The 27,055-nt window shown below is 42.9% G+C and overlaps 1 protein-coding gene across 3 annotated transcripts in view; it reads left to right on the forward strand.

Annotated features, from left to right (window-relative positions):
* LOC124545436 (fatty acid-binding protein, muscle-like) overlaps positions 1 to 27,055 on the forward strand; it is a 59,584-nt gene that overhangs the window by 24,287 nt on the left and 8,242 nt on the right. For 2 of the 3 annotated variants that reach the window (XM_047124357.1, XM_047124358.1), the window contains exon 2: positions 24,035 to 24,318. In XM_047124357.1, coding sequence (XP_046980313.1) covers positions 24,035 to 24,318 — 284 coding nt within the window. Of the gene's footprint in view, positions 1 to 3,598; positions 3,683 to 24,034; positions 24,319 to 27,055 lie in introns of those variants that run through there. The other variant, XM_047124355.1, reaches the window with a different exon arrangement.

The following is a 27,055-nucleotide window of genomic DNA, read 5'->3' on the forward strand; positions in this document are numbered from 1 at the left end:
ATGGCGGCTTCCCCTTGTCACTTACATTACATTTACTCCGTAGTGGTTTTTGTGGCTGACAACAGATGTCAGTACAAGCCGAACTGTAATCTTCGTAATCACAATGCAAGAGACAAAAGCAGTTTTCTTATAGAGTAAGATGAATATAAGCTGGAAGTTATTAACTTGGAACGTGGATTAATTTCTTTTATTTTATGTTTTTTAAATTACTCCTATTTTCCATTTTATTTTTACATTACTATCACAAACGGTTACTGTTAACATAACTTATAACTATTTAAAAAATACAAATTATTGCATGTCACCATGGTTATTGAATATGTACGATCTGTTTAGGGTTTTGGAGACAGCCGGTTAAAAATTTGTGGCAGGAAACTGAAACTGAATTCAAATGAATCTATGTGAAGGGTTCGGAGCGCAGTTGCGTATTCTAGCCGAAAGCTCCCGTCTAACTTAAAACATGTTATATTCTGACCTGTTGTTCCTTAATTTTTCACTATCGATAACGTCTGACATTGGTCATCTTTGGTTGTGTGTTGGAGCTTGTTGTCTAGTGTATGTTAAAAAATGGCTCTGAACACTATGGGACTTAACATCTTACGTCATCAGTCCCCTAGAACTTAGAACTACGTAAACCTAACTAACCTAAGGACATCACACACATCCATGCCCGAGGCAGGATTCGAACCTGCGACCGTAGCAGTCCCGCGGTTCCAGACTGAAGCGCCTAGGACCGCACGACCACCGCGGCCGGCCTAGTGTATGTGTTGTCTTTCTAAATACGGTGGCTTTTAACTTTCCCAGCGGTGCAGGGTTTAAAAACCACAGTTCTCTCCTAGGCATGATGTAGCAGTGATGCTCCCGTCGTTATCCGACCTTTCAACTTACTTACCCAGCCAGTTAAAGGGGGGACTTACAGATTAACATGGACTCCCAACCAAGTAGCAAGTCGGCGTTTTCCACATTTACAAAAACTGCCGGAAATGAAAGGGCTGACAAGTGATAGATAAAAATCAGGAAACCGACCGAGCATCGATCTCCAGATCTTTGGATCTATAGTCTGGCATTTAATCCCGAAGTCACCTTACGTCGTTCTATACAGCATTGTTGATGAATATCTCTGGGTGTCAGAAGACGACTGCATGAGAAGTACAAGGCGTATAGTAAACAGACACATGTCACTAGATAGAGCATCTCTCCAAGTTTCGATAAGTGATTGATAAAAATCTATGGAGTAGTTTGCAAAGAGCACCACTAGGTGGCAGACATGTCACAAGATGTAGACAACTCATCCGCTCCGTATTGCCGCACCGAATTATTTCACATCTGTAGACATACATGCCAATGAACAGACGTACAAAGAAATATGCCTTCGCAGTGGCTACGCAAGAAGCAGCTGTAGCAGTGACGTCTATGACCTGCCCGCATGGGCACCCGTACAGTGGGTTAAAATTTTGGAGACATGCTGTATCAATTGATATGTCTATTTTCTGAATGTACTCTGGTTTTCACGTAGTCATCTTCTACAATTTGGAGGGTGCTTATGAAAAACCTAGTATATTTCAGCCGCATTTCAACCAAAATTTACCCACAAGAAACATTCTTGTTTCCTCTTTTGGGAACTTAAACTGATATAATACTACTGTTGTTCGAAGCACACTTCTCATTCCTGCTGGCGTGATGTTCGCAAAATTTAAGATGACCATCATCACGCTTGAATTCTAGACGCTAAACAGAACGTAATACTAACCTTCCTCCTGACCAAGGTTGAAGGTACGTTGGGACAAGCCGTTTGCAGGAACCTAATTCACTCTGATCAGTAGCTTCAGGTTGATGGTTGTGACCTGCGTGAAGGGGTATACTTCATACCCGGGTTCACAGTGCCTAAGACGTCTCAGACCCTGAAAATTTGTCAGCTGAGTTATTCCACGTCGGTATCACCTTTTGCCAGAATGGTTACAATGAAAGAGAGATAAAAAGCGTATTTCACTGTCGAGAAACTGTGAATCGAGTAATGACGAAAATATCGAGGTGGTATCTAAGCCTACGGCCTCTATGCGTCACTCAAGTGCCATTTCCAACAGAGGAGTTCGCATTCTGCGGGAACAGGGCGTAAAGAGATTTTCTCTACCAACATCTAAGATTAGAGACATTTTCGTGCCCCTAAACGCTGATCTAGGTTTGCGTAAGACAGAAGTCTACCGTGACCCGTACAGTTATGGTATGTCATTCATTGCTCAGACCATCAAGACCGTCGCGGATCGGTGTACAGTGTAGAGATGATAAGCGTCACACACCTTACAACAGGCGAACAAATTTACTACTGCAGAACAATTCGTTGGCAACGGCCTTGCCGCAGTGGCTACACCGGACCCCGTGAGATCACCGAAGTTAAGCGCCGTTGGCCGTGGCCGGCACTTGGATGGGTGACCATCCATCCGCTGTTGCCATTTTTCGGTGTGCTCTCAGTCTCGTGATGCCAATTGAGGAGCTATTCGACCGACTAGTAGCGGCTTCGGTCAAGAATACCATCATAACGACCGGGAGAGCGGTATGCTGACCCCACGCCCCTCCTATCCGCATCCTCCTCTGAGGATGACACGGCGGTCGGATGGTCCCGGTAGGCTACTCGTGGCCTGAAGACGGAGTGTTTTTTTCTTATTTTTTTAGAACAATTCGTTGCTACCATTCCTGTTATGGAATATGACAGCATAGAGATTCTGGCGTGCATTTCGAGCTATTGCGATAATTTCATTAAGTAAACAGTTGAGATTAAACAAGCAAATGATCTTTTCAGAGACGGAGACTTTCCCTTAAATTTGACTAGGAATCATGCTCTCTCCTTGGCCACAACAAAGAACACGAAAGTTAACGCTACTTGCTCACCCGTTGTTGGTTTCATACACTACGGACAAATGGACAACTTCTGGCGTGGTCATTTTCGTTTGTATGGTGGCGCTAGTTGTTGTTGGTGTGTTATCTCTCTTCAATGACATATTACGATTCAATTACGATTCATGGTTGGCGTACTCCTCCTGCCGAGGTTTTCAGTATCTTTACACTGCTCTCTCTCGTTGCATCTCGAGCGTACGGAGTAGATGATGTGAAAAAAAAATTACTCTCCAGGAGATACTCAGATACTCCAATCGTACACCTACTATCAAGCATATGATGCGCAGAATCATCCAAGGAAGCTCCCAAAGGTAAAATTTCTTACATGCTCGCTGAACTGCGCCTTGCGACTACTTGTAAGCTATCACAAAGAGAATCGATTTCGCCGGAAGTCATGATCGGTGAAACTAGTCCGATTCCAAGGAGCGATATCCTTTCATCTGTGGCAAAATCGCCGTGTTTTCTGGCGGTCTCGTTACAAGAGCCGCTTTATCACATTAAACGTCGCCCTTATCTAATCGAGGCCCGGAGTCGCGAGATTGTGAAGGCCGGCCATCTACAGCAGTGAACGTTTCGTGGCCGGTTCATTTGGCCACGCGTACCGTAAAAATAAAGAAAAAAAGTCGTTTCACTTGAATTTGAGTCGAAAACTGCCGAGTTTCGTGGTATGAAAGGGTCGAGAATCGCGAATTGATATCACAGCAGGCCGCAATGGAGAAGATTTCTGGCATCACGTACAAGCTGGATGTTGACAGCCAGGAAAACATGGAGGACTTGCTGTACGCCTACGGTGAGTAACAGCTGGGGCAGCGCAGTCCTTTCCTCTTCCTCAGCGACACAATTGCTTGGCCGGGTCACGGTTCAGGGGGCAACATGGATGTTTCATGCAGTGACCTCTGCCTCGGCTTCGGAACCTGACCTACACGTAACTTATGACTATTTCTACTACGATTTCATGGAGGAACAAGAGCAGATAATTTTAAAAAGGGGATGAATGTTCCTTTTTTCATTAAAAAAGTGTCGGAAGTCCTGAACGGTTTCATATATTATTTCTGGGAAAAAACAGTTTCTTTACACCTGAATAGTCAGTTTGCCTCCTCGAGAATTACACTTGACTGCTCACGTTTTCTAAACTGTTTACGCTAGAAGCCTGTGATGTTCGTTATTTTGTTATGGCCAGCTTGCTCTAAGTAGTGATTTGTTCTCGAATCTCGAAGAGCTTTGCTTGATTTACGCGGTGTTTTCCGTAAAGTACGTTTGTTTTAGAGTTATGGGTTAGTATATAAAGCAGACATCGCCCCCCCCCCCCCCCCCCGAAAACTAATGTTAAGAAACGTGAAAGCAAATGTCTAAAGGTTGTACCGCAGATGTATTTTTGAAGTTAAGCTCGGCTGTCAGTGTATAATACAAGAAAGTGTGATGGCTGAAACAAAACAAGCGTAATCGGAACTCCACCTCCACCCTTAGCACACTCCCCCCTCTCCTCTCGTTCCCTATAGCATGAGAAAAAAATAGTGCACTGCAGCGTTTACGAGGAACTAAGTGTAGAAAATGACGTGAAAGCCAACACAATTGTGGAATTAAGCATTTTGGCTTGTATTCTGCGTGAAGCAGTAAACTGTTTCCGTTGTGGTGGTGCAGTAACATTGAAGGTGTATCGGCAAGGAAATGAAAAGTGTAATAATTTACATATTATCATTTCTTACCAATATGAGTACTTATTTGGATAAGGAAATCAGAGACCTGTGATGTTGTAATTACCACAAATAATGCCTCTAGTATTATACAGAGTTATTAAAAAGGTAGGTGTGTTTTTGAAGAAGAATACTGTGGAAGGACATCACAATGTGCACTTGGTAAGAGAAAACTGAGGTTGCAGTAAAAAATATAATCAAACAAGATAGAAAAAAATGAAGACAACTGTTAAACGTTAACGCAGATGAGGAAGGTAGTTCACAATATGGAGCAGCGTACTTTTAATTAACTTCATGCAACAATAAAAATAAGTTTTACTTAATAATTGTAACACGTTTTGCTCAATTTGGTGCGTTTTCGACTGCGAATGTCCTGTTTTCTCAGATACCTTCCAAACTTTAAAAGATTTTAAATGTTCCACGTAAAACACTCATAAATGTGCACTGAACTGAGCGATTTTATGAATGATAAATTGTAATATAAATGTACTTATCGAGTGAAAACCTTATAAAACCTTTCGTATTTATGAAAAAACCCTCACTTTAGATGGGCAGAATAACATCACTGCAGTTACTATGTTATTGAAATTTCGAATCTGTAGCGCTTAGAGTCACTGATGAAATGGACCATGATCATTTGAAATACCGCAGACGCCAGACAGGATCGCGGAAGCAGAACAATACTCATACTTACTGACCAATGTATGAGACCTCAAGTGTCTTGAGAGGAACGGCAATGAGTTTCAGAAAATCTGTTTGGGAATGCTGGATATCATGCTATGCTATCAATTACTGAATCACTGGCTTAACATCTTATTAACTGTTGTTCCTACAAAGTTTCTATGGTGCATGTCTTGATAGAACGTACGGACATAACAGTTCACCATTAAATCTTTGGTTCCTAAAGACGGTTTTGTGGCTATTAACATCTTTATTCCTTCAGAAACATTGGGTAAATATTTACTCAGTCCCAATGAATGAATCTTAACTGTGGTTGTTATCTAAGAGAAAAAATCTCCTGCAGAGTAAAATTAAATTTTATGATTGATTGGGGGGGGGGGGGGGGGGGGCGGGGCGGTGGGGAGGAATGGACAGTAGCTGGCCGCGATGGCCGAGCGGATCTAGAGGCTTCAGTCCGGAACCGCGCGACTGCTACGGTCGCAGGTTTGAATCCTGCCTCGTGCATGGATGTGTGTGGTGTCGTTAGGTTAGTTAGGTTTACGTAGTTCTAAGTACTAGGGGACTGATGACCTTAGAAGTTAAGTCCCATAGTGCTCAGAGCCATTTAAACCATTTTCGAATGGACGATAAAAACCAACAAGGTTAGTTTATGACTTAATAATGACTCCGTATTGTCCTGCTCAAGTTCGTCGGAATGCACAAAGGACATGAATGGATGCAGTGGATCAGACGGGATACTTTCGTACGAGTCATCTGTCAGAGTTGTATCTAGTCGTATCAGCTGTCCCATATCACTCCAAATGCACACTCCCCACACCATTACAGAGCCTCCATCAGTTTACTGACATGCAGGGTCAGTGGACTCAAGATGTTGTCTCCATACCAGTACACGTCCATCCGTTCGATACAATTTGAAACGAGACTCGTCCAACCAGGTAGTATATTTCCAGACATCAACAGACCAATGTCGGTGTCGACACGCCGAGACGAGGCGTAAAGCTTTGTGTCGTGAAGTCTTCAAGGGTACAAGAGTGGACTATCGTAAATCCGTAAGAGTACGAGGGGGAGGAGTTCTCTTCTGAACAGCACGTTGCAGATATGCTCAATAATGTTCAAATGGCTCAAACGGCTTTTAGCACTATGGGACTTAAAATCTGAGGTCATCACTCCCCTAGAACGTAGAACCACTTAAACATAACTAACGTAAGGACATCACACACATCCATGTCCGAGGCAGAATTCGAATCTGTGCCCATAGCAGTCCCGCGGTTCCGGACTTGGCACCTAGAACCGCTCGGCCACCGAGGCCGGCTCAGTAATGCTCATGTTGGGGAGTTTAGTGGCCAGTGGAAGTGTTTAAACACAGAAGAGTGTTGCTAAAGTGACTCTCTAGCAATTCTGGACGTGTGGGCTGTCACATTGTCCTGCTGGAATTGCCCAAGTCTGTCGGAATCACAATGGACATAAAAGGATTCGGGTGTACTCATATCTCCCTTCTTTTGCGCGATGAGCAAACACTCTGAAAACGTTCTCACACATTTACATGTAACGACACAAAAAGCAGCAGGTGGGTTGCACGAATTCCGTTCTGGGGGAGAGTGGAGGAGCTCTTGTGACAGTAAGAGAAGGAGACTTTTCGAAGCGTGCGAAAAATCAAAAGATGCAGATATAAAGCTCAAAGGAATCGAAAAATTTTATATCGTTTTTTCATGCAAACCAGTATGTAAGGAGTTATTGCTACTTTTCTAAGGGTTACCAACTAGAAGCCGGATTGCCGGCCGGGGTGGCCGAGCAGTTCTAGGCGCTGCAGTCTGGAAACTCGAGACCACTACGGTCGCAGGTCCGAATCCTGCCTCGGGCATGGATGTGTGTGATGTCCTTAGGTTAGTTAGGTTTACGTAGTTCTAACTTCTAGGGGACTGATGACCTTAGAAGTTAAGTCCCATAGTGCTCAGAGCTGTTTGAGCCATTTTTTTGAAGAAGCCGGATTAACATAAAATTAAGTAGACTGGAGCGCCAAGGAAACTTATACAAGCCGGCCGGTGTGGCCGTGCGGTTAAAGGCGCTTCAGTCTGGAACCGCGTGACCGCTACGGTCGCAGGTTCGAAACCTGCCTCGGACATGGATGTGTGTGATGTCCTTAGATTAGTTAGGTTTAATTAGTTCTAAGTTCTAGGCGACTGATGACCTCAGAAGTTAAGTCGCATAGTGCTCAGAGCCATTTGAAACTTATACAGGCATGCGTATTCAGATGCAGAGGTATGTAAACAGGCAGAATACGACGTTGCGATCGGTAACCTATATATTAGGTGCAGTTGTTAGATCGGTCACTGCTCCTACAATGCCAGGTTAACAAGATTTGAGTGACCACTTACGGAAGTGGTGTTATAGGCGGCGGACGAGCATTGGGACACAGCATCTCTGAGGTAGCGATGAAGTGGGGATTTTTCCCGTACGACCATTTAACGAGTGTACCGCGAATATCATGAATCCGATAAAACATGAAATCTCCTACATCTCTCCGTCCGGGGAAAGACCGTGCAAGAAAGGAACCATCGACGACTGAAGAGAACCGTTCAACGTGACAAAAGCGCAACGCTTCTTCAAAAGGATTTCAATGCTGGGTCAACAACAAGTAAGTGTCAGCGTGCATACCATTCAACGAAACATCATCGATATGCGCTTTCGGAGCTGAAGGCCCACTCGTGTACCCTTGAAGACTGCACGAAACAACGTTTTACGCCTCTCCAGGACCCGTCGACACCGACATTGGACTGTTGATGACTGGAAACAAGTTGGACAAGTCTCGTTTCAAATTGTATCGAACGGATGGACGTGTACGGACGTGTATGGAGACAACCAGTTGAGTCCACGGACCCAGCAGGTCAGCAAGCTGATGGAGGCACTGTAATGGTGCGGGGAGTATGCAGTTGGAGTGATATGGGACCCCTGACACGTCTAGATACGACTCTGACAGATGACTCGCAGATAAGCTTGCTGTCTGATCACCCGCATCCTTTCATGTCCAGTGTGCATTCCGACAGACTTGGCAATTCCAGCAGGACAATGTGACAGCCCACACGTCCGGAATTGCTAGAGAGTGACTCCAGGAACACTCTTCCGTGTTTAAACACTTCCTCTGGCCACCAAACTCCACAGCATGAACATTATTGAGCATATCTGCTACGTGCTGTTCAGAAGAGAGCTCCACCTCCTCGTTCCCTTTCGGATTTACGGACAGCCCTGCAAGATTCATGGTGTCATTTCCCTCCAGAGCTTCTTTAGCCATTAGTTAAATCCATGTCACGTCGTGTTGCGGCACTTTTGCGTGCTCACGGGGGCCCTGCACGATATTAAGCAGGTGTATCAGTTTATCTGGCTCTTCAGTGCAATTCGTATGTAAAATGAAATCTCAATGGTTTCATTGACCTCCTTCGTCTAAATGATGCTCATTGATCGAAATGTGCATGAATAATTTGAGGGACGAACCAATGAAAGAGAGTCATGACTTGAGAAACAACTTGCTGACTCCAGGTTTGGCCCGGAGAGATACTCGACGATCTGTCGATGATTGAATTTGACGTGTTCTCCGTCTAAATACAAGGGGCAGTCAAATGAAAACGAGACAGATGGGAAAAAAAACAAGGAAACTGTGTATTATATCAAAAGTAATCGCCATAACTGGTGATACAGGGGTGCTACTGCGAGTTCTATGGGACTTAACATCTGAGGTCATCAGTCCCTAGAACTTATAACTACATAAACCTAACTAAGGACATCACACACATCCATACCCGAGGCAGGATTCGAACCTGAGACCGTAGCGGTCGCACGGTTCCAGACTGAAGCGCCTAGAACCGCTCGACCACAACGGCCAGCCTACTGCGAGTCAAGACAGCTAGTGTCTCGATGGAAAAACGGACGTGCACTTTGTCGTCCAAAGCGAGTCGACATCCACGAATGTGTTCATTCAGGACTCCAAAAATACGGAAATCGCATGGGGTGAGATCGGCACAGTATGTAGTATATGTAAGGACTTTCCAGCGAAGTTTCTGCGGCGTAGTCGAAACAACAATCTTGCCAGTCTTTGACTGCGACGGTCCGCTGGTCATCGAATTTCTGAAATACGGCGCAACAATTAACGCACAGCAGTTCGTGGACACTATGCAGTCAATGGAAGGAAACTATCAAGTCCAAACACCCAGGAAAGTTAACGGATGGTATCATTCTGTCTGCAGGAGAATGCCCGCTCACATACTGCCAAAGCTGTTTCGCTGGGAATCCCTAAGCGTCTTCCATATCATTCCGATCTCTCCTCTAGCATTTTCAATATTTTTGGTCCCTGAACAAAGAAATGCGCTGCCGTCCGTCTGCTGACGATGACAGATGCACGACTGGGTATAACCTTAGTTCCCGTGACTACCGAATACATTTTTGCATGAGGGTCACAGTGAGATAAATGTATTAACAGTTATGGTGTTTTTTCCCATCTCGTTTCAAAAAAATGGCTCTGAACACTATGGGACTTAACAGCTAAGGTTATCAGCCCCCTAGAACTTAGAACTACTTAAACCTAACTAACCTAGGGACATCACACACATCCATGCCCGAGGCAGGATTCGAACCTCCGACCGTAGCGGTCGCGCGATTCCAGACTGAAGCGCCTAGAACCGCTCGGCCACACCGGCCGGCTTTCGTATTTTGAAAGGTCTCACACCGACACTTGTACGGTACCTGCGGTAACACACCCTGACTAGCAACACAAGTGCATGAACTAGTTATGTGGATTCTGACCACTAACAAGACAACGGACCATCACAGGCTGTGTTTAAAGTGACCACCGGCAGTGCCAACGCACACTTCCAGTCTGGTGTGGAACGACTGCTGCATTCGTGCTACCATTTCAGTAGGGATGTTGCGGCATGTCATCGGATGTAATTGGTATGGCCTTTCGGACTGCGTCTTTCAGCTTTCCTCACAGAAAAAGAATCTACAGGCGTCAAATTCGGGAATGGGCCCGCCATGGCACAAGTCCTCTGCGTTCAGTCCAACGATTTGGAAGTCAGTTCATGAAGACACGCTGTAGTACTTCGTGCACTGGGCTGGACAGCCATCATGTTGGTACACAGGTTCCTCCCAGCAGGCAGAGGAACTCCTTCTAGTTTCTGCGGAAGATGGTCTGCAAGGAGGCTGCGATACTCGTGCGCGTTCAGTGTTCCGTCTATCATAAACTGGCCTATGTGCTAATGGTTCTCTATCCCACACCACACACTTACGCTCCATCGACGCTGACGTTCCACCTGACGACGCCAACGGGAATAGTAAAAAATGCATGTTTCAACAGTTTACGTGTCCTTGATTGATAAATGTGGCTTCATTAGTAAACAAGAAACGTGATGCGTCTGAAGTATCCTGTCTTAATGCCCATGTACGGCAGTTAACACGACTGTCATAATCGCCTCCATGGAGCTGTTGATGGAGAGAGATTTAATAGGGGTAGAACGTATGTGGATGGATAACGACTGGTTCACTTGCATGACACATGTCACTTCCTCGTGCGATTGGGTGGGGGATAAGGTGCGGATCATCTGCAACTGCAGCAAGAATATTATCTTTTCTCTCGTCAATTGTTTGCACCTCTTACTTTCAAGTAACTGATTGAAGAGCCTGACAAATAACTACCGAGATGGATGACGTCTGTTGGGATGTCTTGTCGCATAGTCGTCCGCTGTGGCCGGGCGATTCTAGGCGTTTCAGTCCGGAACCGCGCTGCTGCAATGATCACAGGTTCGAATCCTGCCTCGGGCATGGATGTGTGTGATGTCCTTAGGTTAGTTAGGTTTAAGTAGTTCTAAGTCTAGGGGACTGATGACCTCAGATGTTAAGTCCCATAGTGCTTAGAGCCATTTCCATTTTCTTGTCGCATACAGTACACAAGAACGAACTGCATTCTTCCTACACTGTTCATACACCATGAATATGTCGGCTTTTCTTCATTGGTGAATTCCATTGTCCACTCAAGACCATCTGCATTGACTGTGGTGCACTAACTGACAAGCAAGTTGCAATACAATCAACGAACACACAGGCACACTGTAAGCAAACGTAACAACTTCGTACCTTGCAACTATGCGGACTAAATTGAGAAAACGAACGCCGGTGTGGGAGTCGCACTAGAAGCATGGAACAAACACTATTGGCAGTCTGATTTACGCTACTTTTAGTTTGTTAATGTGAATAGGTAATGTTCCATTTAAAAAGTGTATGTTTGATAAAAAATCCACGTTCTAAGTATTACTAAAATTTGTTTATTGCCTAACAATACGAGCGCCTGACTACCAATCCATTTTGTGAAAACCGCACATCGATGCCACTTTCCATTTTCGCAGTATTTATAGTGCAAGTTTTAGATGATTCACTCTGTAATTGCACGGAGGCATATATGCAGTTCTTCTTGCTACGCACCATAAGCGATTGGAACAAGAAGAAATATCATCATGTGCTACAGTGCCAAGTACACTTTACCTTGCTTTGTATCTAGATGCAGATGTTTGTATCCGCCGTGCGTTGTGAAGAAGAGTCAGGAAGAGCCCCTTGCACGTGCCTTTACTGACGTCTGCTTATGGATATTCGTTAGGGCCACAGGTAATTTCCGGAGATCGTTCCTATAGCCAAATACTTTTAATGTTTAAATTCTTCATTTGTGTGGCTATAGTGATCGTAGTTACTTTATAATTCATGAGGATATTTTAGACCCGTCGTTGCAACTACAAAAATGCGTGAGTTTTTCACCAGACGCGTTTCGTTTTATTGAGGTAAAGCGTCATCAGTGGTCTGTAATGAAGTTTATTTATACTTTGATTTGCTTTTTAGATCGAGAAAAAGTTCGTTAAGAATAGGTTCGTTTGTACTTAAGGTTATTTTTTGCCTGCTTTCTCGCTTACATCGGGAAATGTCGTCTGCTAGCACATTATTGTTTTTCTGTATTAGACACTGATAATTTTCGTCTACTTTTTAGATGTTCTACAGCACTATGCATTTCTCACAACACACTTTTATGCATACATCTGTATTCTGTTTGTTTTCGTACTACAAGTGTGTGTTGATGTTTGTGTTTTGTAGTGTTGTCAACATAACCCTTCCACTACTTCGTCTTTGACCTACAAATATTCTTCTTTAAATTAGTTTATTGTATATGTGTAATTCTATTTAAGAATTAGAATAGAGAGGTGAAATACAACGTTAATAGGGTATGGCAGTAGATTCAAATGGTTCAAATGGCTCTGAGCACTATGGGACTTAACAGCTCTGGTCATCAGTCCCCTAGAACTTAGAACTACCTAAACCTAACCAACCTAAGGACATCACACACATCCATGCCCGAGGCAGGATTCGAACCTGCGACCGTAGCAGTCGCACGGTTCCGGACTGCGCGCCTAGAACCGCGAGACCACCGCGGCCGGCAAGCAGTAGACTATTGACGAGAGTGCCTCTTCTAACAGCACTACATCGCATGCAGAAGCTCTCCTGGGCTCGTGACCATATTGGTTGGGATCCTAGACGACTGGAAAACAATGGTCTGATCAGCTGACCATCGATTTCACTTGTTAAGAGCTGATATTGGATTAGCGTGTGACACAGACCCCATATACACGTTGACCCAAGTTGTTAATGAGATACTGTGCAGGTTAGTGGTGGCTCCATAATCGTGAGAGCTGTGTTAACATGAAAAGGACTGTGTAGTCTGGACTCATGGCTACTAGGAGACCATCGTCAGCCATTCATGGACTTCGTGGTCCAGAACGTCAATGGAATATTTATGGATGACAATGCACCATGTCATCGGGCCGCGATTGACCGTTATAGGTTTGAAGAACATTCTGGGCAGTTCGAGCTATTGGTTTGACCCCCTCTAGGTCAGTTATAGAACATAATCGAGAGGTCAGTTCGTTCACAAACTCCTGCGGTAGCAAAACTTTCACCATCATGGAGGGCTACAGTGTCAGCATGGCTCATTATTTCTGCAGGGGACTTGCAACGACTTGTTGAGTTGCCGGACAAAAGGAGATATGACACCATGTAAGGATGTAGCCCACGATTTTAGTAACCTCAGTGTATTCTTATTCACTTATTGTAATTGCTGCTGTGTCAGCAGCGAATCTTATCAGACAAGATTTCCACCAAAGATAAAGAACTTGGTCCATCGGTTGTCTGACTGATTTATGGGAACCCGCCTCTACTTCCTCTTTTGTGCCCACCTCTTCATGTCAGAGCAGCACTTGCGCTCTACGTCTTCAATTACCTGTTAGATGTAGTCTGATTCCTGTATTTTACCCTCTACATCTTCCCCTAGTACCATGGAAGTTACTCCCCGAGCTCTTTATACATGTCGTAGCAATGTATCCCTTCTTTCTGCCAGTGTTTTCTATACGGCCCTCTCCTCTATGAAACTGTGGAGAATATTCGCATTTCTAATTTTATCAGTCGACAGAATTTCAGCATTGCTCTATAGCACTACACCTTAAACGTTTCGATTCACCTCTTCACCTAATCCATAATTCTCCCCATACGATCGTGGGCTCCAGACGTACATTGTAATAGATTGCTTCCTCAATTTAAGGCCAATTTTAGGTACTAGTACACTTCTTTTGGTCAGAAATTTCCTCTTTTCCTGTGCCACTGTGTTATCTTATGTCCTCCATGCTTCATCCATTACGTATGTTTTGCTCCGTGGGCAACATAGTTTCGTAACTTCGTTTACTTCGTGGTCACCAATTTTGACGTTAATCTCATTGCTCCTGCTCCACGTTACTTTCGTTTTTCCGCTGATTACTGTCAATCCACAGCGTGTGCTCATTAGAATGTTCATTGTATTCAGTATGTCCGACTTATCTTCTTCCCTTTCACTGAAGATAGTAATGTTATCAGCGAATCTTACCATTGATATTCTTTCACTCTGAATTTTAAGCGCATTCCAAAACCCTTTTTTAAAAATTTGCGTAATTGTTTCTTCAATTTTTAGTCTGAGCAGTGGAGGGGAAACATAACATCTCTGCCTCATACTCTTTCAAGTCTTCGTCCTTGGTCTTCCAGTCTTATTGTTCACCCTTCATCTTAGTCCTTCCCTACAGATTACATATATTTTCACGAGAATCTCGAAAATCTTGCAGCATCTTATATTGTGCAACGCTTTTTGTAGACTGGCAGATCTTACGAATGTGTGTCGATAGTTCTTAAGTCATTCTTTCATTATCAAGAGCAATATCCGAAGCACCTTTCTGGTACCTCTGTCGTTTCTAAAACCAAATTGACTGTCACCTAACAAATCATCATTTTCTTTCTCACTCTTCTGTACCTAAATGTTGCTTCAGATGTTAAGGTGACTGTGTGATAGTTCTCGAACTGACCTGCACTTGCTATGTTGGGGATTGTGTGCAGAGTGTAACATGTTTTTGAAATTCTGTTAGTCACCGGACTCATAGATTCCACAAAGCTACTTCAATAGTCATTTGAATACCCCCCCCCCCCCCTCCCCTCCCAAAGATTTCAGGAATTCCGAAGGACTGTTATCTCAGCGTTCCGTCGTACTTACTCGCAGATCTCCCAAAGCTCTGTTAAATTGTGACGCAAACACTGGATCCCCTGTGCTCCACTAACGATTTTCCTACCTCCTTTTATCACGTCATCAGTTCCTATCAACGTAGAGGCTTTCAGTGTGCCCATTTCATCTATCCACTGTCTCCTCTGCATTTAATAGTGAAATTCCCCTTGCACTTTTATTGTTGACACCTTTCCTTTTAATTTCATTGTACGTCTCTATAAGCTGCATCAGTCCATCCGACAGCCATTTCTTCTTCCACTGCTTAGCTTTCTTATTCCAGGAGATGCGAATCGGATAAAAATCCCGAATCTTTCACCAATGCAGAGCTCATGATGACACTGTTTTATTTACAGGACAGGTATCCTGTGGATACAGTTCACGAGTCCCTAAAGCAGTGATTTCTATTGATTTCTGCATCTTTATGCCTTTGATCATTGCTAATTCTTCTGCACTTTTAGGCAGTTTCCCACCCCAAGGGATGCAGACTGCTCTGATCATCTGTTCACGTCTCCACCTTCTTTGACAACTACTTATACTGTAATTCCTGGGTCGCCACTGCTTATGATACTTTTTCTTCTTTTCAAAATTTAATCAGCAATGGGAATCGAATCACGGACCCTGGATGGTTAGATTACTAGTCGAAGACGCTGTTTGCAGAGGAAGGTGACCTTCGTAGACTCACGAGTGAAAAACAGCCCACAGTTGCTCTAAATTATGTTTATTTTAAGCCTTTACCATTGTTTCTAATATAATAATACAGCATTCTTCAGAAGTCATATACACAAATAAATGAAAAAGCTCTTACTCCAGCGGCTGCTTCAAGACCAATAAAATAACTTCAACAGACATAAGCCTCATAAAATTACATATGGCACCGTATGTCCTCCGCCACTACCTCTGTTATACTCATACTGTTTAAAATAAACATAATTTAGTGCTACTGTGGGCTGTTTTTCATTCGTGACAATTTCGTAGCGGTTGCTGTTGCCGCTGCCGTGATGAAAATAATGACCTTCGTAGAGCTTTGTGTTAGTTCAATTAGCGTAGAATAAGGAAATTATGTCAAGTGATATTGTTGCTCAAGACTCTAGTAAACGTTTGTGAGCAAGACATGAAATGTATTGGCAGTTGCGAATATGAAGCACCTCCAGCTATATAATGGAATAACGACAGTGAAAATTTGTGCAAGACCGGTATTCGAACACGGATTCCTCGATTCACACGAGCGGTTGTCCGATCACGACTACGGCCAGACCCAAACGTACTTAAGTGGTCGTTCATCTGTATTACCTGTACTCGTAAACCACATTAATGTTACCCTCATACAGGAGGGACATTTTGAGTAGCAGGTCCGATATCGGCCGATAAATATGGAATTGCGGTGCCTGTGCTACGAAGAAGTACAAAGTAATGTTCCTTTGGACATGCATGGATGTCCGAAGGAACATTGCATTGTAGTTTTTGACAACACAGGCATTGCAGTTTCGTATTGTAAGCAAGACTGCACTATCATTCTCGGAACTGTGACGTAAAGGCCTGGCTTTAAGCTGTGCTGTGTCACCTGTCGGCTATGAGACCCTTATCATATCGGTATCGCAATCTCAAAGTGCTGATACACTTCCTGGGACTTTGATATCCCCTTATCAGTTACTGTAAGAGTGCTCAGAGGCAGGTACGTGCATCCTGTTGTCAACTGCTGAATCTGACTCGAACACGTACACGCACACACACACACACACACACACACACACACACACACACACTCACCAGGTGAACTGTAGTGGACTATTCGCATATAGTGCTATCCTTATTCTTGTGGCCAAAACATGCCCATTTTACAACAGTCATCGACTGTTCGTTGTTCTCAGAATGGAGAAGAATGAGGCACAATACAGTTTTTAATCTCCCCTCTATCTGTTACTGTTTACTTTTTTTTATATTGTGATTCGTTATAGTTGAGCTAATGCCAAGACACAGATCAGGATCACTCTACATTATTGTCCTTACCCACCTCTGAAACTGAGTCCTTTGGCGTATAATAGTACAGCAACGATCCACTCAGCGCAGAAGAACCCAGTTCATATCTTTCCTTTGGAAGAAATTTTCATCTCTACAATTCTCTTCAATTCATTATCGACTCTGATTCTAACCTAAGTAGGCCATCTACAGATCTAAAGTATGTATGGTGGGAAATTTGTCATTGGTATCAGTTGCTGCGCGTCGTCAAAATCTAGTTGAACTCTAAATGGGATATCTCCCACTAACAACACCTGATGTATGTCGTCAAAACCGAGTTGAACTCTGTTTTGACTACGGGCACCAGTTGATGGCAGTGACTGAAGATAGACTACTTTGGCTGAAACGGTCATACCAATAAAATACGTAAAGTAAATTTTCAGCTATTTATAAAATATAGATAACTGACACAAAGTTGATGTAAACAGTAGGATAGGTACGAAAACGAAAGATATGAGATCTTCTATAGAAATGAGTAACGGGATACATCGAAAGGCCCAGAAACCATTAGGAGGAATTCCACTACACACTAATAGGAGCATGCCAAAAATTAGCTTTTCAACTTCGGTTTTAAAAACTCGGATTTATTTAAAACTTACAGTTCTGTTCGAAGTCTATTACAGACACAGTTGCATGGCATTAAATCGTTATTATGTCGACAGTTTACATTTAATAATATTTGAAACGATTTATATTTGAAACGATCTATATTCACAAAAGTAAATATACATGGACACCAGAGCAGGAATTCCATACCAATAACAGGACTTCGATTCATTTCCTTCTTAGCTAAAACACTCTTTTTAAGCCGGCCGGTGTGGCCGTGCGGTTCTAGGCGCTTCAGTCTGGAACCGCGTGACCACTACGGTCGCAGGTTCGAATCCTGCCTCGGGTATGGATGTGTGTGATGTCCTTAGGTTAGTTAGGTTTAAGTAGTTATAGGGGACTGATGACTACACGTGTTAAGTCCCATAGTGCTCAGAGCCAGTTGAACCATTTGAACCACTCTTTTTATTTTCTGAAAAACTCCTATATACGATACCATCTGATATAATGGAGAGAAAATGATCAAACCAAACAACTTATAGCGTGTAAGTGTCAGTGACTATTGAAACTGTTTGCTCAGTGAAGAGAACAGTGTACTATGTTTTCACGAGATTCTGAAATGATAGTATTGGAGTCCATTTATTATTTGAGCATTGTGTGATAACTAAATTCAACTTCCACAACTTTTACTGTGATTCCATGCATCACCTTTTGTTGCTCCTCGTCAAGAATAATTCCTGTGTAATAGAGTAGGGTGGCGACTGTTTGATAAATAATCTATGTTACGTATCACGTCACTCGCAATGATGATTGTGTAAAAATCTGAACTAAATGAGGCAAGAAGGTTTCGGTATTTTAAGTAACAACGTTTAATAGTTTCGAAAAAATGTGTAGCATATGTATGTATGAACGTTCACTGGAGTATCATGTAGAAATTTGAAGTATATCAGTCAAGAACTTTTCGAGAATTTTGATAACAACCTTTCCCCTTTATGCAATGTATATGTATTTATATACCAAATACATTTAGAAAATCGGTCAATAACCTTTCGAGGGTTTTTCTAGCAATATTAAAGAACGATTTGACTATGTGTAGTAGTATAGATTACTATTATTATTATTATTATTATTATTATTATTATTGTTATTATTGTCATTTATTAATTTAATGAAATTCAATCTCGAAGAGGCTGAAATAGGTATCAATGTTGTTTTGGGGCAGTAACATGATAAAATCTTAGAATCAACGGTCAGCTTCCTCGAAACACAAAATTTGGAGGAGGGTTTTGTTATATTAGTTAACCATCTTTTGAGAAAGCATTTTTCGTAATTGGACGCCTAATGTGGTAAATTGGGGATGTAGTTATTATTACAAATTCAGTCTCCCAGTTCATGCCGAGGAGCGACATTGTGGACTATAGTAAAGAATTTAGATAGCATCAAATGTAAACAAGCGATACTAATGGAACAAGAAAATTCACTCATTAAATTGATAAATTGTTTAAAAATAAGTTGTTAAAAAATAAGTATTGTAAAAATCTAATAGACTAAGTTATACAAATAGCAACCTAAAACCTTTTTCAGGAGATGTCTTCTGTTTGTGGTGCGAATGAAGGAACTGCTAATTCCCTTCAATTTATTTCCACCTGGAGACTATGGCCCCACACTAGTTCGCCTGATATTCGGCTGAAAAGAGACGAAGTTCTATAGCGGGCCGAGTCTCATACAGACGTCTATATCCAGGAAACAGAGAATGAAAATGGAATTCCCATAAGAATATGGGAACACACATTAGAAATATTCTTTATCTTCTCTTTTCCCTACAGCGTACATCCATTATTAGAAGGATTCCATACACCTTCGACCACTAAGTTGCCAAATGTTTTTCTAGATCGAGAATCATCAGTATCATGTTCATTTTGGAAAAATAGGCTTGACACCTCGTCAGTAATTGTGGGTCTTCCACATGGTACGTAGGTCATGGCTTGTTGTAACGAAGACCACTCTGGTCCTTCTATATCGACCTTCAATTTATCTTTATTCATCCTTTATATCATTTATTGGTTCAAGCTTTAGTTGATTCCTACGATCTCTAGTTTTTTATTTTATATTATTGCACATTATTCCCCAGTTCTTAGGAATCTCAAGTCATATGCTTGAATCTTGTTTCTCTGTCGTTGCGCAAGTGACCATATTTAACTGCAGTATAGTACAGGAGGCTGCCATAGTTTTACAAAATGTAAGATTAATTCATTCTTATCTTATTTTTTAAAGTTCAGCTCACATTATGAAACTTACAGAGCCATTTTGATAGCTTTTTATCTACCCCCTAATGTTGTACATAACTAGTTTGGTTTCCAAAACAGTTGAAACAACTTAATTTCTTTTGTCTCACTGTAAATTGCAATTTGAGATCTTAGATTTTTTGACTGTTATCCATACCATTACTATCGTCTTGTCTGTAGAGATCTTCATATTACATTCTTGACACAACAAGCATCGGGGCTGGTAGCACCTTGGTAGCGGTCTCTTGCCAGCTATACGCCGAAGACCACAACGACAGCGTTGTGGAGAGGAAACTTTCTGTAAAGAGCAGCTAGTGGAAGAGGTAACCATACCTTTCTTGGGTGCAGTAAGGGCGAACCACTGTCTACTTACTCGTGGTGAGTGTGACATCTTGAAAGGCTAGTGGTTTAAACTACTGAAAGAAATACAGCTTGCTATTAAGCTATAAGCTGGTACACCGTGGTTCAAATGGCTCTGAGCACTGTAGGACTTAACATCTGAGGCCATCAGTCCCCTAGAACGCAGAACTACGTAAACCTAACTAACCTAAGGACATCACACACATCCATGGCCGAGGCAGGATTCGAACCTGAGAGCGTAGCAGCAGCGCGGTTCCGGACTGAAGCGCCTAGAACCGCTCGGCCATGGCAAGCAACATCCTCACATCTGTGCCATATAGAACATGTGGTCCTGAACCCCGTCTCGGAATATCAAGGACGAGTTACAACATACCTGTCATTTAAAGAAATCGTTTCTTTATTTTAATCTGCGGGCAACTATCAAAGCAATGAAAACTCTGTTACAGAATGAAAGATTCTCTCTGGAAAGAAGGTAAAGGCCATGGCTAAGCCACTCGTACGCGGTAATCGTTCTTCCAGGAATGCTAATCCAGCGAGATATGCCAGTAAGCTTCTGCGAAATAGGGGAAGTGGGAGAGAGGTACATGGCAGACGTGATACAGTGAAGGCGACGTTGGGAAGAGTACCTGGATAATTGAATTCATTAAATCGTTGCCCGCAAAAAACAAGGGTCAAGGCCGGTTTTCCACACAGTTATCATCTGCCAGGAAGTTTATAAATAACACTGTTCTTTAATAACTCGATTTCAGACGTTTGTGGAAATGTCAAGAGTTACAGAATTGGTGGTGGTGTTACTGGTGCTGCTGTGATTATTATGACGATGAAGAAAATCACTCTGGCAGTTACCTTATCATAAGCCATTCTGATGTGAAATACTGTAATTATTTCCGTAAACCACCGGAAACCATAAATGTCGAAAGAATTAACCAAATGGTACAAATGGTTCAAATGGCTCTAGGCATTATGGGACTTAACATCTGAGGTCATCAGTCCCCAAGACTTCTACTTAAACCTAACTAACCTAAGGACATCACACACGTCCATGCCCGAGGCAGGATTCGAACCTGCGACTATAGCAGCAGCGTGATTCCTTACTGAAGCGCCTAGAACCGCTCGGTAACCGCAGCCGGGTGGTACACCATGAAATTAAATCGTTGACAGTTACAATGGCTTCAGAGAAAACAAAATAAGCATGTTAAGGACGTTGCATTTAGTATAAAAGAAGGAATTTTTGTTCGACAAAATAGATAACAGTATGCTGGGTGAGAAAAATAAAGCTAATGAGGAAAAATACACTGGCGTGAAAGACGTAAGAACGAAAGTAGCTTTTGTATGATCTACATCTACATGGTTACTCTGAAATTCACACTTAGGCCTGGCAGATGGTTCATCGAACTATTTTCATACTTCTTCTCTACCATTCCACTCTCGAATGGCGCGTGGGAAAAAGAAACACCTAAACCTTTCCGTTCGAGCTCTGATTTCTCTTATTTTATTATGATGATCATTACTCCCTAAGTAGGTGGGTGTCAACAAAATGTTTATGCATTCGGAAGAGAAAGTTGGTGATCGAAATTTCATAAATAGACCTCGCCGCAAAGAAGATAGCATTTGTTTCAGTGACTGCCACCCCAACTCGCGTATAATCAGTGACATTCTCACCCCTATTGTGCGATAACACGAAAACGAGCTGCCCTTCTTTGCACTTTTTCGATTTCCTACGTCAATCCTACCTGATAAGGATCCCATACCGCGCAGCAGTATTCCAGCAGAGGACGGATAAGCGTAATGTAGGCTATCTCTTTAGTGGGTTTGTCGCATCTTCTAAGTGTTCTGCCAACAAAGCGCAGCCTTCCCCACAATATTATCTATGTGGTCTTTCAATTTAAGTTTCTCGTTATTGTAATTCCTAGGTATTTAGTCGAATTGACAATCCTTAGACTTGTGCGATTTATCGTATACTGTATGATTTGTTACTGTCAAGTAACAAAGCCTGATGAAACTTGCGCCATACATAGGAGGAACTGTGAGAATGCAGTAGAGAAGGTAAATGAAAGAAACAAGCAATGAGAGGAACAGAAGTGACCCTATTTTCACAGACTGTAACTAAACCGAAGTCGCCGCAATTTATGATCATCCTCTAGGCGTTACAAACGGCGGGACACTGTTCTTTAGAGGGTGTGTGCTCACCACGAAGAGCAGTGCACGTTTTGCACTGAGCTCCCATGCCGGATTGATAACTGCTGGATGATCTTTGTTGCATGTGAGAGCGCTGTACTACTTCCCCTCATCTTAGCACACATATGCCCGATGAAATTTAAGTCGGGGGGAACTGGAATACAAAGCCATTCGCTGAATATCCTCTCGTTCGAAGAATTCCTCCACCTGCACCATTCGATCTGGTAACTCATCCATAAAAACGAGGTCAGGGCTGAACGTAGCCCTTAAAAGGCGCACTTTGGGAAGGAGTGGTGTGTCACAATAACGTTGGCAGGTGAGTTATCGCGTTCAAAGGTTTGGAAGTCAGTAAGTCCTTGTCATATTAGACAATGTTCCTGGATGCATTATCTGATCCCATATCTCGCCATATGAAGGTACTTTCAGAATTACCATTCAGATGGAGTACGCTCTCACCCGCGGAGAGCACCCCACCGCACTCCTCGTCGGTGCAGCGCCTATGTTCTTGGTACTATAGCAGACGGCGCCTCCGATGTGCGAGCCTCAACGGTACACAGCGTACTGGTAATTGAGCAAAGTGACCACCCCCACGCAGCCGCCGTCCTCCTGTGGAGCCTGAGATTGTGTGCCTTGCAGTTCTGATAAAGTGGTTCCAATTGCTCCCACTGTTGGATGCCGGTGCTTTCTTGCCTGTTGCAAGATGCAGCAGTCATATGCTGGTGTAGATGACTGTGGTCGACCACTTCCTGTCCTTCCGGCAGCAGTGTCTATGGTTCGGAAGTCATCCCACCTCCCCCTTCCCCCATGCACGTGAAACAATGCGGTGAACAACAACAAACACCTGACTTGCAACCGTCCGAATCCGTTCTTATTCCCTGAAACAAATCATACAAAAGTTTCTAGAATGAAATTTTTACTCTACAGCGGAGTGTGAGCTGATATGCAATTTCCTGGCATATTAAAACTGTGTGCCGGACCGAGACTCGAACTCAGGACCTTTGCCTTTCGCGGGCAAGTGCTCTACCAACTGAGCTACCCAAGCACGACTCACGCCCCACGTCCCGAGTTCGAGTCTCGGTTCGGCACACAGTTTTAATCTGCCAGGAAGTTTCATATCAGCGCACACTCCGCTGTAGAGTCAAAATTTCACTCTAGAAACTTCCCCAGGCTATGGGTAAGCCATCTCCGCAATATCCTTTCTTCCAGAAGTGCTAGTTCTGCTAGGTTCGCAGGAGAGCTTCTGTGAAGTTTGAAAGGTAGGAGACGAGGTACTGGCGGAATTAAAGCTGTGAGGACGGGGCGTGCGTCGTGCTTGGGTAGCTCAGATAGTAGAGCGCTTGCCCGCGCAAGGCAAAGGTCGCGAGTTCGAGTCACAGAGTATCTTTTCCGTTCATGCAGCCGCCTCGTATTGTGGGACCTGGTTCATATGGCGCTATACTCACGCTAATCACACGTCATGTGACGTCCAACTGTTTGTGTACGATTGGGAGATTTCTGGCTATATACTCCCGCACTTTCGATCATTTTCGCCGAGTAATTAATATTTTACGTTACTTTATCTATCTGGCTCTCAACTTTTTAGAGCAGAGTATTTCACGCATCTTAAGGCAGGCAACTCGCCCGTGACGCTGATGATGTAAGACGGGTTCCCAGGATGGGGCGCATGAAACACTTTCCAAGTCATTTTACTTGTTCCGCCTACCTAGTACCTGCGCTACGGCCTGTAATCCGATCGTCTGCTGTGACTGTGGGCGTGAGTGTGAGTCATCCGGCTGTTGCAGGCATCCACGACCTGGAGGTGATCCGGAACGCGGTGACGCTGGACTCGACGTTCATGCTGACGGTGGAGGGCGACCGCTTCACGCAGACCTCGCAGACGGGCGACTGGAAGGAGTCCTTCTCGTACCGGCTGGGCGAGCCCTTCGACCAGGTGGCGTACAACGGTGTCAAGATCCGCAGCGTCATCACGGCAGTGGGCCCTACGACACACTGCCACGTCCAGGACTACGAGGACGGCTTGCAGATGAAAATAGAGAAGTGCTTCAGCCCCGAGAAGCTCGTCCTGGTGCGTAAGCTTCCTCGAGCATCCAGCAAAACACCGTTGTCCTTCTCGTGGTCTCCCGCCCGGAGAGTGATGCATCTCACCACACTCGTCTTTCCCATACTGGTCTCATCTTCCCTACATTACTGCTGCAGCTTACATCCGCTTGAACTGACTGTACACGACTCTTGATTTCCCTCTACACACTCCTACACTCCACACTTTACTCAATTACTGAAATGAGCTTCCCATGAAGTCTCAGGATGTGTCCTCTCAACAGAACTATCCTTTTCGTCAAGTTGCACCAAAAAAATTCTTTTTCCCCTAAATCGGTTCAGTATCTCTTCATTATTTGCTTGATCTACCCACCTAATTTCATTTTCATCTGTGGCACAACATTTCAAGAGACCTATTCTCTTCAGATCTATACTGTTTCTCATCAAAAAAAAAAAAAAAATGGTTCAAATGGCTCTGAGCACTATGGGACTTAACTTCTGAGGCCATCAGTCCCCTAGAACTTAGAACTATTTAAACTTTACCAACCTAAGGACATCACACACATCCATGCCCGAGGCAGGATTCGAACCTGCGACCGTAGCGTTCACGCGGCTCCAGACTGTAGGGCCTAGAACCGCTTGGCCACTCCAGCCGGCTGTTTCTCATTCATGGTTTATGAAAATACACTCTAAGTCTCAAATATGTGTTATCTCTCTTATATTTCTCTTTCCAAGAAACGCTGTTTCTTTGATACTTTCAGTGTGCATTTTATATCCTCTCTATATCACCTGTTTACATTTATTTTATCTGCACAAATACATGTGTACTTTCCTAATCTAGTTCCTTCAACATCGTCTGATTTAATTCTATATTATATCAACTTGTTTTCACTTTTTAAGTATTCATACTATAATATAAACAGTTCAGACAAAAAAAGAATAGTAGCTTCTAAGATGTGGTGCTATAAGTGGGTGTTGAAGATTAGACATGTGGATCGGACAACTAATGAGCGGGTAGAACTAATTTTTGACAAAAGTTGAGTAAATGAAAGGATAGGTTAATAAAACAGTTCTTGAAACATGAAGGAATCGTCAATTTAATAACGGAATAAATTGCAACGGCTGAAGATTGTACAGGGAAATCAAGACATTACAAAAGTAAGAAGGTTCAAATTGATAAAGACTACAGTTCTGAGCAGCCGCATCTTCTAACTGAAGACTACAGCAGCAATAACAACATATTTTCAAGACGTAATCAGTTCCATTCAAATGATCTCCCACGTCCTGTCCCGTCTATGTCACGAGCACAATGCCATCAACAAACCTTAAAGTTTCGTTACTTCTCCCTGAACTTTAATCTGTTTTTGCCAAATTTCTCCTCGCTTTACTTTACTGTTTGATCAATATTTACGCCATTGAATAACACAGGAGACACGCTACAACTCTGGCACTAATAGTATTGAATAGATGTTTCGTAAGACAGCACAGTGTGTATCATGTACTTCTCCAAGTATTGAAAATCTGCCTGTCGTATTGAAATTTAATTAATAGTCGTATGGAGTACAGATTTGGACGACTGGTAGAATCCGACCCCGGGGAGATCAGTTGAAATGTAGGTGCATCAGAAGAAACGTAGGTGCAGTAGAGGCAATACTGACCCTATGATGTATCTGGAAAGATGGAATGAACAAGATTAACCATTTGTAGCATTTGTAGATTTATAACAGCTCTTTACAATGGTAAAGGGGCTGTACTCATTGAAATACTGAAGTTATCACTAATAAAATACAATCAAACAAAAGCTATTTACAACTTGTACAGAAACCAGATTGTAGGCATAAGAGATGAAATGGGATAGGGCTTAGCCTGTCTCCCATTTGTTCGACCTGTATATTCAACAAAGAGTGGAGAAAATCAAGAAGAAATTTAGAAAAGCAACCCATTTGTAGGGAAAGGAATTAAAAACTAAGATGCTGTATTTTCTATTTTATTTTTCGAAACTGGTTTCAGTCATATGATCATCTTCAGCGAATATTACATGGTGAGGTCTTTAGAGTCAAAAATATATAGCTCTATAAAACCGTGGCATGTTACTTATCCGAGTAGAGACTGTCTTATCATCACTGCTCACATTCGACAGGGCTGCTATTTAGGTTTGCTGATGATATTGTGATTGTCAGAGACTGCATTGGACCTGGTACATCAACCGAAAGAAAAGATAATTTCTTGAAAATTGTTTCTAAAGTGAACATCAATAAGTCAAAAGAGGGAATGAGGAAATGAGATGTAGTTCACCGGTTCTACCAACTGGACAACAAAATACCAGACGACGGCAACAATAAACAAATTATAGAAAGCATCTTATGAAAAACAATAAAATCGTTTCAGAAAAAGGGGGCATTGTCACTAAGAATACAAATTTATGTGTTACAATGTTTATTACTGAGTATTTGTCCGCAGTGTAGCCATACATGCAGGTGAAAGATGGAAACTCTACATTCCAGAAGAGAACTGCAGCTTTTGAACCCTGCTGTTGCTGAAAAATACTGAAAGTTAGATGTGTAGATTCGATAACCGATGAAGAAGTGCTCAAATGAATCATGGAGGAAATAAAGTTAAGGCAGACTTGTTCAGAATAAGGGATAGCTTAACACAACATATCTTGAGGCGTCAAGCATTAGTTACTTTGATAATGAAGGGATATATAGACGATCGAAATTGTAAAGGGGGTCCAAAGTTTGACGAGAATGAGCACATTCAAGTGG

The sequence above is a fragment of the Schistocerca americana genome, chromosome 8 (assembly GCF_021461395.2).
Source record: "Schistocerca americana isolate TAMUIC-IGC-003095 chromosome 8, iqSchAmer2.1, whole genome shotgun sequence".
Lineage (NCBI taxonomy): Eukaryota > Metazoa > Arthropoda > Insecta > Orthoptera > Acrididae > Schistocerca > Schistocerca americana.